At 36.4% G+C, this 13,142-nt stretch overlaps 1 protein-coding gene across 13 annotated transcripts in view; it reads left to right on the forward strand.

Moving 5' to 3' along the window:
• The window catches only part of SPEF2 (sperm flagellar 2), a 59,157-nt gene that overhangs the window by 25,040 nt on the left and 20,975 nt on the right, over positions 1 to 13,142 (forward strand). For 10 of the 13 annotated variants that reach the window (XM_021379312.1, XM_021379313.1, XM_021379305.1 and 7 more), the window contains 8 exons: positions 66 to 169; positions 1,023 to 1,279; positions 3,036 to 3,144; positions 3,871 to 4,028; positions 5,124 to 5,263; positions 6,580 to 6,707; positions 6,786 to 6,942; positions 10,333 to 10,470. In XM_021379312.1, the coding sequence (XP_021234987.1) occupies positions 66 to 169; positions 1,023 to 1,279; positions 3,036 to 3,144; positions 3,871 to 4,028; positions 5,124 to 5,263; positions 6,580 to 6,707; positions 6,786 to 6,942; positions 10,333 to 10,470 (1,191 nt within the window). Of the gene's footprint in view, positions 1 to 65; positions 170 to 1,022; positions 1,280 to 3,035; positions 3,145 to 3,870; positions 4,029 to 5,123; positions 5,264 to 6,579; positions 6,712 to 6,785; positions 6,943 to 10,332; positions 10,471 to 12,976; positions 13,129 to 13,142 lie in introns of those variants that run through there. The other 3 variants (XM_021379314.1, XM_021379303.1, XM_021379315.1) reach the window with 3 other exon arrangements.

Genomic DNA, 13,142 nt, shown 5'->3' on the forward strand with positions numbered 1-13,142 from the left:
GTGAGTGTTGTCAGCATCCTGAGCTTTTTGTTCTTACCTGTTCTTTTAACTGCACTCTCCCACAGCTATCTGTACGTGCCCAGCTTGGTGCTGCATCACAAACATTGTTGAAGAAAGGAAAAAGTATTCCTGATGAATTACTAGTTGACATCCTATTGGAAGCCATTAAGTATGAAATTATGTGGCTTTTTTGTTCAGAATTTTATTCAGTTATTTAGAATGTAATTATCCATTTTTTTAGGGCCAGATTCAGCCATTTCTCTTTAGTCAGTGCATTACTGGAGCATTGGAGTGTGCTACGGGGAAAGTGGGAGTGATCAGTGAACTTAGCTAATGCTCATTTTAAAGAAGTAGAATCTAGTCCTAAATTTTGCAGGCATTATTGTACACACTGGCAGTAGTAAAAAAATAAACAACTATCACACAGTCATTAGATGTAAGTAATGTCTATACTTTATCCATTTTCAACTATTCAGAATGTGCTAGTATTTTTTCTTCTGGGTTTTATGTGAGATACATTATCCAAGTATTCATATTTCAGCAGTTACTTGTTTTTGTCTGTTCTTGCATGACAGAAAATTGTCTCAAATATCCTCATATGCAATTAGATTTTAAGTTCCCACATGAATGTCATTTAAGTTATATTTACTCCCATTAGTACTTTAATGTTATAAAATGGTTTTTACTACTTGTTTCTTCAGTGCAGAAGTTAGCACTTTTTGAAAACAGTGAAATTACATCTCTGATCACAGTCTGCATAGAGATTGTTTTTGAAAACTTTATCAAGAAGCAAAGATTGTTTTGTTTTGTTCATCATTTTTAGCTATATTTGATGCAATTTTCTGGTATAAAATCTATTGTTTTGCTATTTTGATCACAATGCTGTCTGTTATATTCTGTGTTCATCAGGATATCTAATATACTGAATTCAGAGTGAAAGACCACTAGGACAAGCTCTTCCTTAGGTGTTAATATTATGCTATTGATTTTCTCTACAAATGTCATTTTTCTTTTACTTTTAGCCAAACACCACCAGAGAAGGGGTGGATTCTGGATGGATTTCCAATGACAATTAATCAGGCAAAGCTATTTGAAAAAGCCTATTCTGGGATTGATCCAGATGAAATGGAAGCAAAATATGTAAACTGTGGAAAGCTCTTACTTGTTACAAATCCTGAAACCCCTTACGAGCCTCCAGTTGCCTTACCTGCATTTGATGTTTCTATATTATTGGATATTTCAGACACCACAGTACTGAAACGCATGGCCAGCTTGAAGTGTAAGTTTCTATCTACATTTAAACAAATTTAAATGACAAGCACATTTTGACATAAGGGGAATATAAAGATTGTTATAAATATGGAAACTTCTGAATTGTGAGTACTTTGAAATATGATAGCAATTTGTATATGTTAATTTAAAATACCAATATTTGTATTTTCTTGTAATTATTAAGTTAGATTTTTCTTTTACTCTTCTTTCATTTGTAAGACCTCTTTTAACTTTGTTTACTTGTCTAAAAATATATGACTGAATATGAGTAATACATTAATCCCAAGCATTATTTAGGTTTTACGTATATTTAACAATTTTAACCTTACATTATACTTACTGGAGCAAAATAGCATTATTTTGCAATTTCTTTATATCTCACGTTATCCATTAATTCTGCATTATCATCTTGAATGCTTCGAAGTAATCCTGAGTACATGTATTTGTTTCAGTTAAAGGCAGATTAAAAGTGTGCAAATGCATGTGTGTTTGTGGTTTTTTTGTCCTGAAATGTGACCAAAGCTGAGTTAGCACAGTGGCTAGTGCTAACTGTCATACAAAACAGCATTTGGGAAAAATGTAACTTACAGCAGCTGCAGAAATATGACTCATTCCAAATGAGCATGTCCAAATAGCATTTCTCTCCAGGAGACACATTTGGAAAGAGACAAAAGAAAGGGTAAATAAAGGGATGTGCTAACTTTCATTTGCTGAGATATGCTAACATTCATCCTCCACTGATTACTGCCTGTGTCTTATCTTAGTCAATGAACAACCAAAAGTAGTTGATTTTTGGACAAAAATGGCAGAAGCAACAAAGGCTTTTTGAAGGCTGTTTTATTTCCAGACTACATATTTTTCATTACTCTCAATCACCTTGGCAAAATAAAAATATTTCACAAATATTTCCCATATTGTCCAGATTATAAGGAGGTTACTTTTCATTGTTTTCACTGCAGCATTTACGTAGAACATGACTTGAATTGAACATTTTTTATCTTTAGCTTTTATATGTTGTTAGGAATGAGAATGAGGCAAAATTGTTGGAGGTTTTGCTAACTATACTGTCAAGATTATCTTAAGTGTATGGACACTAATATTCATGTTAATTTTAAGACCATTTGTGCCAAAACACTTTGAAGATGTGATAATACACGATATAGTCCCAGGAATCCAAAAAAGAATTTGTTTCTTAAGATGTCTTGTGGTGATAGAAAGAGTCAAAGGAACAATAAAAACATCAGAAAGCTATACAAATTTGCTTATTTCTAATAAATTTAAGTGGTTTTTTTGTTTTTGTTTTTTTTTGATCTTGAGAAGTCTCTGAGAGGATACTTTGTATTCATATACAGTGGTATATCTATCCATTGCTGTTTTGGAAAGGAGTAGTTACTTCAAGGAAGATTCAGGTTAGACTGGAAAAAAGCCAGAAACACCTTCAAACTGTAGGAGTATATATGCCTGAAATAGTCCACCCATCACACCTCCACAACTACAGTGTTCTGTGACACCAAAGTATCCATCAGGAAATGCTTGTGTTACAACTGACTTTACATTCAAACAGAAGTCTCCAAGTTCTTACCCAGCTCTATTTAGTATTTCTCCAATTTATTTCTGCCCTTTCCTTTCCGTTGGGAAGCTTTTAAATTTTTAAATGAAGAGATGTAAGATCAAGGAAAGCTAGAATCCTTCTTTTGAAGTAATTATTTATGTCCAATAGCTACCTTTCCAACATATGCTCATATATGCTGTTTTCCACACAGCAAATAAATTAAAGCCCTCTCAAACTGAACAGAAGGACAACAATCAAAATTCAGATGCTACAATCGTAGAAGAGAAGACTGACTTAGTAAGGGACCAGATGCTGCATAGGTATGTTATATTAAGTACAAAAAAGTTACTTCAGCCATATGTTTAGGCATGTAATTAATCTGAAGCTTATATGTGGTCTATGTTTGCAGTGACATGTTAAGATTTTACTTAAGAATTTCTCTGACTGGATCTTTAAGAAGTACTTAGATTTTTGGTGCAATGTAAATAATCCTAGAAGTTAGGAATTCTTATGTTCTGCTTTTCCAAAGTATTTTTTCAAGGAAAATTTCTTTTCCAGGTATGAATTGAAAAAATAAAATGTGTATATATATGTGTGTGTGTGTGTGTGTACTTCAGAGCAACTTTTATAGTTTTCTGTATTTTATTCTATCATTAGATTTCTTTTTTTAATTTATAATACTGTTATTTTAGTTCTCTACATATAGAGGAACATCAAGAACAGCAACTTTGGCTTTTAAATATTTGATAATATTAACTAGTTTAGACTATTATATTATTGGTTATCGTTATTTTAGTTGTGATGTGACAAAACATAGTCTTAACTTGTGATAAGAAAGAGTAAGAATTTTTTTCTTACTCTGAGGGGGTTGACGTGGATGGAAATTTGAATGTCTTCAAAAGTACTGCCTGGATTTGCTTTAGTACTGGGTTAGATACTGTGGTCTTTCTTTTGTTTATTATTTTTGAGAAAATATTTTATTTTCTTGTAGTTATTTCAGTAGTTCTATTTTAGAGGTATGGTATACATTAATATGGTTTTTGCAGAATTTCAGGCTTCCTAGACACATGGCCGAAACTAGAGAACTGGTTTTCAGTTCATCAGAAAACTCTGGTGAAAGTCAATGCGGAGTCAGAAGAAAGTATTGTGTGTAGAACTGTGAAGGAAATCCTGATTGAAAAAATTGACAAAAAGCAGAATAGAAGTAAGTTTTTCCTTTCCTACTTTTTACAGTTCATTAAGAAAAGGCTTTGCTTTTTAGAGTTAACACTGATAATTAAAATGTAAAACTACATGGTAACACTACCCATTTTCACCATACATACAAGACTTCAGGGATTTATGAGTTAGTGATAACTGCACTGGAATTTTGAAATTTTCTGTCATGTTTTTTCACAGGATATGGACCGATTTCACATAGCTGCAAAGTAATTTAAGAGATTTTAAAATATTTAAAATAAACTGTCAGTTGGATATATTTAAATTCACTAAAGTAAAGAATTACTAAATTCAGTCCTTTCTTCCAGATTTAAATATTACAGCTAGCATCTACACTGTGTGGGATAGCATAATGACAGAATAGGAAGCATAATTTGCAATTATCAACGTATATTCATTTATCAGAAGTGTAAAAACATGCATAACTCAGAGCACTATTGATATCTCTTTTGGTGCATCTTATTGAATGTTTCCTCTTAATCCATGCAATTAACATATGTGCATACAATCCCATAAAACAGAATTATTTAAAAAGAAATACATGGAAAAATATTAATCCTAAAGAAAAAGATGCATCAAGTAAAGCGGGATTAGATTTTTAATAACTATTTTCTTTTCTTCAGGATTATTAGAAGAAAGACTTGATGTGGCCTTCACCACATTATTCTTTCTCAAGTCTCACATGGAAATCATAAGTGCTTACAACTGTTCATTAATTAAGCAGAGTCCTTGAAATAATGATAGTTTTAATGAATCTCAGAATTGTATCAATACCTCTGACCTTGCTTTACCTGGTAAAGAATGTTTTGTATAATCATACTAAATTATGTCACTGTTTCTCTCACAGAGATGCTTTTGGAAAAGTAACAATCCTGCAAAATACAACCTAACTGGAAATGGATTTCTAACAACTATGGCATCACATATTTGATCAGCATGTGTTCTAATGAAAAATACTCAAATAATGAAATTCTGAATCAGTTATGTTAGTCTGAATTTGTCAGATTATCATAGATGTCTATTTCTGTTTACTGATACTTAAAATACATATGGAGATACTAACTGTATGTTCATATACAAGGGTCCGTACGAGAAAAATCACCAAAAGAAAAGGCTTTGCATGTTACACCTCAAGATCTGCTTTCTCCCATTTCTGTGACACCACCACGGATTAAACCAGGGACAGATGAATGGATTTATGTAGATGAGCCACTTCCCAAGGTACCTTACTTCATGATTAAAAGTCTTAGATATCAAAGTATATATTTATCTTAGTGTTTTGTGCACATTCTACCTAAACTTTTTTCCTCAGCACATTGTTTTCTTGAATATTTTTTTTCAGTGAAAAATACACTAGTGCTGTGTAATAAATACCTAGAAATACAAGTAGTTTTTACTATGAAAAGATATCATATTTTATCATATTGGAAATTTTGATTATTGGCTTTTGCTAAATTCTTCACAATTGTGTTGAAGAACAGCACACAAAGGCCAAAATAAAAATACTTTTTAATATTAGAAATATAAGCATAAACTTACTGGGGTCAGGCCATGACCCATCTGCTGAGGTTCTTGTCTTTGGCCTTGGCTGGACACTGGTCTTGGAGAAAGAATGTGAGAATGGCAAGACTGTGCGCTGGTATTTCTCGTAGGATACTTTCCTCTAATGCTTTCCAGGACATCTTTTTATCTGCTAGGTAAGTGAAATTTATGGGATTCCTGAGATAATTTTATATGTACATCATAATTCTGTTTCACCTGTGAAGATATGGGTTGCTGCTGGCATCTATCACGTACCCCTCCTTCATTCTCAGTGTTGCTCTTCAAATCCAGACAAAGTATTTAACTCTACTCATGCAGAAGCAGTTCAATATATTCAGTCGTGACTTTTGCCTTTTGGTCTCTCTGTTCTAGTTTTACTGATTTGTTTTTTGGATGGGGAGATGGGACTGCATGCAGTAACTGAGATAAAGATTTGAAGGATTCTTAATGATGCTTTGTATTTTGTTCTATATTTCTTTTCCTTATGTTTACCAGTTTTGACTTTTTGACTGCAGTTAACCGGCATATGCTGTGAATCTCTTTCTGAGTGATTAAAGTCTGCAACTCAGCTTGTTGGGTTTCTGCTTGCCATGGACTTCTTTGGCATTTTTTGACAGTCAGTTAGTAAAATGTCACTTTTGAAACACTTGACAGTCACTTTTAATTTTTACTAGTTTAAACAGTTGTGTGCTGCCTAACTACTCATCCTTCTTCACTGAATTTATGGATGTATCAAAAAACACAGATATCAGCAGTATTTTCGGGGAACTTCCCATTCATTTTGAATTCTGACACATTTTTTTCAAAGAAATGCATAGGTTAACCTATTTGTCGGTACAGTGTTTATAATTAGCTGAAAATGGTTCTAAAACAAAATACCAAATGAAAGTAGTCAGTAGTATGATATCATGAAATAATCTTATATTTGCTAATGATGCGTCTAAATGAGTTACCAAGAAATGTACTAATTTTGATGTTTTTAAAAATATTCACAGGAGATACCTGATTTTTTAGTTCCTTATTGGGAAATGGTAGAAAATGTATATATGAATACCATCAAAACTATCCTGAGATGTCTAAGGGATGAACAGTACTCTATGATATATTACTTAGCAGATATTAGGTAAGTAGAAATGGCTTAGTACTTCAGTATCTGTATTTTACATTTTTCTCTGGTGTTCTATCTGTCTTGTAACATTAGTTTTACCATAATTTACAGAAAAAAATTCCAAGATTATTTAAAGCATCCTGATCTTAAGCAGGAGTTTGTATCCCAGTGGCAATCGGATTTTAATTCAATTTCTGATGATCTGAGGGAAGATGAGGAAACAAAAGCAGAACTACACCAAAGAGTAACTGTAAGTAAACTGAAGAAGAAATAACAGGCCCTAAAGTATTAGTTGACTGTATACAATCTTGATGTAACATGATAGTATTATTTACTTTTTTTTTTTCATTTTTGCCACTCCTCTTAAGCTATCTAACTTCCAGTTATACAAAGGGGATGCTTCACAACTATTCCTTTGTATTTTTGGCCATATCTTGCTTATGCCTTGCTTCTTTCTTTAGGTTATTTCGTAGTATTCTGGCACACTGTAGAACAAGCATTTGTAGAACACGTATTTCTCCTCTTTCTTTTTCTTTACATTTTATGATTTTCAGAGATTTTACTCATAGGTTTGGTCTTTCATATCACCTTTCAACAAATCCTGTCAGTGATAAGTGAGATATGAGATAAATGTTCTGTAAATGAGTTATGTTAATATATGCCTTCTAAAACTGATCCATACAAAGTACAAGAAAATTTTTATGAAATGTTTTGTTGAAGGTAAATGTTTGCTCTCATGTGTGTCCTGAGAGCTCTTCTTCACAGAAATCCATAGCAGGTTCTAATAAATTCAGGGCTTATTTAAATACCGGCAGGAAGTGGAGATATCTTTGAATTTATCAGACTTCCACTCTAGAACAGACATAAACAAAATTCTATGCTATTCTATATTGCTTTCACAAGGAGCATACTTCTGCTGTTGAAATCACGTCAGGAAGTGATCCCAGAAAAGAGGAAAAAAACAACCAGATACATTGTTGATTGAAAGTAATATTGGTGGAATCATGTCGCTCCCCAAGTAGCACCACATATTCCTCGTGCAAGACCCAGACAGCAGAGATACACCAATATGATGTACTGCAATGCCAACTGTTAGTTTGCTAATAACAAGTTATATACTTTTCTCTGCACACATTACATCACTTATTACTTGCTACAGTTACTGATTAGTGATATTACTCATAATTGTTTGGTCTCTGCAAAGTCCATCATATACGACAGTCCATTGTCCATTCTTCTGCAGTCTTATGATCATGTCTCCTTCCGCTATCTGGTCCTTCTGCTCCTTGAGGCACCACATAGTTACTCTTGAGCATTTTCCCAGCACATAGCTTCAGATGCTTTGCATCAATACAGCATCTTTTCCCACAGAATCACAGATGAATTCACTAAAATGGAAAAAGCATTACACTTCCTTTTCTATAGCATTATTTCAATAAGTTAATATTAGAGGACTTAAAAATCATCGTCCATGTTCCTGATTTCCTCTAAGTGCACATATAAAAAACACTGGCATCCCTCTGTCTTATGTTTTAGAAAGCTAAAATATTTGGCTTTTCACTCATAACAGAGATCCATGTTTGACATTGTCCATTTCAAATTAGGCTAAGAGGAAACAATCCTATATTAATCTGGACATTGAAGCAGTGAGCTTCAGACATTGTAATAAGGACAGTAAGGAAGTTTGTAGCCAATATATTACTATCTGGAGTTCTGTTTCCAAATGACTCATTTTAGTACTTGTGAATCTCAAACCTTTTGGTGAATGTGAAGATGGTGCTTCCTCTGCGCCTTTAAGCCTGCCCATTGTACCTCTTCCAGTGTGAGAATTCTGTCATCCATCCTTCCTTGATATTAGAAAGGGAGAGAGAGGAAATTAAAAGAATTAAAATCTGTCAAATCAATGGAATGTTTTTCCTCTAACGTTTCAGCTTTCCAAGATTGTTCAACTATGTCATCCTGCTGGAACACCATGCAAGCTGTGAAAACTAGAAACCAAATTTCTCTGTCTTGAAAAGAATAATGTAAAATACACCCCAACTTGTCATGTGTGAAAAATCCCCCACAGGTCTAAAGACCAAAGCTTTGACGTGCAAAGCTTTGTCATCTAATCTCATTACAGAATCACAGTGGATAAAACCTATCTCTGTTACACCATCTTTTAGCTATTTCTCCCACTTTCCTTTCACAACATTGCTGTCAACTAACATGGTTAGTCATTTCAGCCCACTACATCCCTTGTTCCAATTAGGGGACAACTTAACATGTGCATCCATTTTAGTTTTTCTCTCATCCAGAGTACAAGGAAATAAGGCTGGAGAAGCTGCTTCACCTTGCAAGGAGAAAGAATGGTGAGAGCAGAAAAGAAATATATAAAACATGTGTTTATCCTCTCCCAGAAGAAGATAGCACACCACCTCCCTTTCCATCTTTCTTCACTGCTTACAGTAAATCAGTAACAGACCTGAGAAAGATGAGGACAAAGAATAAAATGCTTCTCATTACATATCTTAGGAAGGTTCTGGAAGGAACACAATTATCAGTTTGTGTTCTTTGTGTCTGTGAAACATCGAAATTTTGTTCTTACACCTTTTTATTCAGTAGTAGATCCTTATGTATATATCCTACAGAATGGGACAACTCTGAATATCTGAGAGCCTTCTCTTTGGCTTCCTTCTGTCTATGCTACTGATTTGTACTGTAGCTCAAGGACTATTACTTTGTCAGCAACACCCATGGCTCTTGTCCAGCAGAGGATTTTGGGCACAGTGGGAGAAAAAGGATCTGGCCTTTTAGACTGAGACCAAGACCTGGTGAATATAGAATTACTTACCGACTGATGCCTGACCTCATCATTGTAGGGGCAGTAGTCTAGGAGACATTTTCTCTTTATTCCAGAACAGTTCAGGTAGGATAAAAAGCTTGGAGCCCAAGAGACAGTTCATCTAAGCATACCATTGCATTTAACAATGCTCCTCTTTTCTTGTCTCCTCATATTACATAGAGGTCTGTCATGCTGCTTCCATGCAGAGTTAGCAGTGGGGAACAGGGTCTGTGTGCATGTTATGTTCTTGCTAGGCCTTCACTGCTGACAGTGAACCACAGTGGTATCAGAAATAGTTAATGGCTGAAAAGCCCTTAGTTTTGAACCACTATCCATGTTAAAACAAAAATGGAATGGAGCCTTGTAAATAGAAGAATGTTTAAACTGTGACGCAATTTTCTCAGAATTGTTTGTATTGCACATCCCCTTTCTTCTTATATTTGCATTAGTTATCAAACCATTTAAGTGGAAAATTGCCGGTACTGTTATGAGCTTAGCTATTTGTGTTCTAATTCTTTGTCTAGCTTAGATAGCTCTCTGCCTGGGGAAAGCAGTGCAGCTTAGCTCTGTCCTGTATATTTGTCATAGACCTCTGGATTCTTTTGTCTGGCACATTTGTAAAGCTGCTTTCTGTCATCTCTCTGTAAGCAAGTAACTCTTGGACCAGGCTTTGACATTTATAACAATTTAGAAAAAGCAACATCTACAATAAATGAGAATATGTCTCATGCACAGGCAAAAATATAGTTTTTAATAGTAAAAAAATGTATTTACATTTTTTCATAGTTATTCCTCATATTTTATTTTGTGTTTTAGGACTTAAGAGATCTTCTCTGGGATATCTGTGATAAAAGAAGGGAAGAAGCAGAACAGGAACGTACTGATGTCATGAATGATGGCTGGTTGCGAGATCATAAGGGGATTGCAATAAACCATTTTTTTTCACTTATGCAGGTATGGTACAGAGTTCTACTATGGAGTCTGCAGTGGAAGGAGACAATGAATGAGATTTGGAAGACAGTAAGCCTCAGAGGAGTTTCATGTGTTTGGCTCTGAACATGTTAGGGATTAAGAATTAGATGAGCAAATGCTCATGCTTCTTCTAATTTTACCTAGAGTGTCTAGAGACATTTAGTCTAGAGACCAGGAGTAGATGGCATTGCATGTGTTTAACCATTTAACAGGCAGAAAACTTTAAGAAAAATACAATTATTGTTGTCCACTGTCATGCATTTTCAATCTGCAATGCATAGTGCTGCTTTTTCAGTTCTCACAATCCAGTGAATTTTCTGAGTTTCATAACAGAGATGTTAGAATTCTTCATACTTCTGTAGTCATATTTGTTGGATGAACAGGACAACACGGTGACCAAGGATCAGGATAAGACTGAGGTACTTAATGCCTTCTTTGCCTCAGACTTTATTAGTCAGACTAGTTGCTCCCCAGGCACACAGCCCCTTGCGCTGGTAGATGGGGATGGGGAACAGAATAGGCCCTGCATGATCCATGTTGAGACGGTTTTGGACCTGCTCCAAAAACTGGATGCACGCAAGTCCATGGGTCTAGGTGGATTGCACCCTAGAGTGCTGAGGGAGTTGGCAGATGTGGTTGCCAAGCCACTCTCCACCATCCTTCAACAGTCCTGGCTAACTGGGGATGTCTCCATGGACTGGAAACTGGAAAATGTGACGCCCATCTTCAGAAAGGACCAGAAAGACGATCCTGGTAGCTACAGAGCTATCAGTCTCACCACAGTGCCAAGGAAGGTTATGGAACGGATAATCTCGGGAGCCATCATGGACCAATTAAAGGTCAACCAGGGGATCAGGCCCAGTCAGTATAGGTTCATGAATGGTAGATCCTGTCTGACAAACCTGATTTCATTCTATGACATGGTGACCTGCTTAGTGGATGAAGGTAAGGCTGTCGATGTGGTCTGTTTGGACTTCAGTAAAGCCTTTGGCACTGTCCCCTGAAACATCCTCATGGAGAACCTGGCTGCCCCTGATTTGGATGGGCATACAGTCTGCTGGGTGAAACGCTGGCTGGATGGCCGGGCCCAAAGAGTTGTGATCAATGGAGTTAAATCCAATTGGTGGCCGGTCACAAGGGTTGTCCCCCAGGGCCTCGGTACTGGGGCCACTTCTATTCAACATCTTTATCAATGATCCTGATGAGGGGAGTTGAATGCACCCTCAGTAAGTTTGCAGATGACACCAAGTTGGGAGGGAGTGTTGATCTGCCAGAGGGTAGAAAGGTTTTACAGAGGGACCTGAATAGACTTGATTGATGGAACAAGGTAAACTGTATGAGTTTCAGTAGGGCCAAGTGTTGGGTCCTGCATTTTGGTCACAACAACCCCAGGCAATCCTACAGGCTTGAGGAGGAGTGGCTGGGAAGCTGCCTGACGGAAAGGGACCTTGGTGTGCGGATGGACAGTCAGCTGAATAAGAGCCAGAAGTGTGTCCAGGTGGCCAAGAAGGCCAATGGCATCCTGGCTTGTATAAGGAATGGTGTGGTAAGCAGGACTAGGGAAGTCATCCTCCCCCTGTACTCAGCACGGGTGAGGCCCCACCTCAAGTACTGTGTTCAGTTTTGGGCACCTCAGTACAGAAAGGACACTGAGGTGCTGGAGCAGGTCCAAAGGAGGGCAACAAGGCTGGGGAAGGGCTTGGAGAATATGCCCTATCCTCATAAGTGACTGAAGGAACTAGGGCTGTTTAGTCTGGGGAAGAGGAAGCTGAGGGGGGACCTTATTGCTCTCTTCAAATACCTGAAAGGTGATTGCAGCGAGAATGAGGCTGGTCTCTTCTCACTGGTGACAGGTGACAGGACAAGGGGAAATGGGCTCAAGTTGCGCCAGGGGAGGTTTAGGTTGGATCTCAGGAAAAACTTCTTTACAGAAAGAGTTGTTAAGCACTGGAATAGGTTCCCCGGGGAGGTGGTTGAGTCACCATCTCTGAATGTGTTTAAAAACCGTTTGGATGTGGTGCTCAGGGACATGATTTAGCGGTGGGTTGTTAGAGTTAGGGTAGTATGGTTAGGTTGTAGTTGGACTTGATGATCTTGAAGGTCTTTTCCAATCTGAGCAATTCTATGATTCTATGATTCTATTTACATCAGCTCTTTTTTATGGATTACAAAATTTACTGCTGTTGTAGACCTACTTGCTGCTAAGGTTGTCTTGTATTTCCCAAATAAAAAAATTATATCAGTTGTAGCTTGAAATTTTACCTGTAGTCTAAAAAGAAAAAGTTGCAAGGAATTTTTTTTTGAGAAAATTGTGTTAGTTTTTCTTGAGAAAATTCAATTCTTTCACAAGTACCTTTTTCATGAAACCATCTTCACTTTATTGGATCTCTCCTTCCCCACATTGTCTTTCCTCTCATTCAGCCAGACCATGAATTACTTCAGCTCCTGAAGTAAAGTAAGATTTATTTCCCTGTGACTGCCATTGTAGGTGTATAAATTGGACTATGGAATGGGATGGGATGGAATGGACTGGAATGGACTGGACAGGCTTGTCTGTAAATGGAGTGACCTTCTCGTGAAAGTTTTGGCAACTCTGAAGAAGGCAATGAAAAAAGTGTTTTAAACACATGCTGTGTTATGGTAATTTGGCTGAA

This window comes from Numida meleagris, chromosome Z (genome assembly GCF_002078875.1).
Source record: "Numida meleagris isolate 19003 breed g44 Domestic line chromosome Z, NumMel1.0, whole genome shotgun sequence".
Lineage (NCBI taxonomy): Eukaryota > Metazoa > Chordata > Aves > Galliformes > Numididae > Numida > Numida meleagris.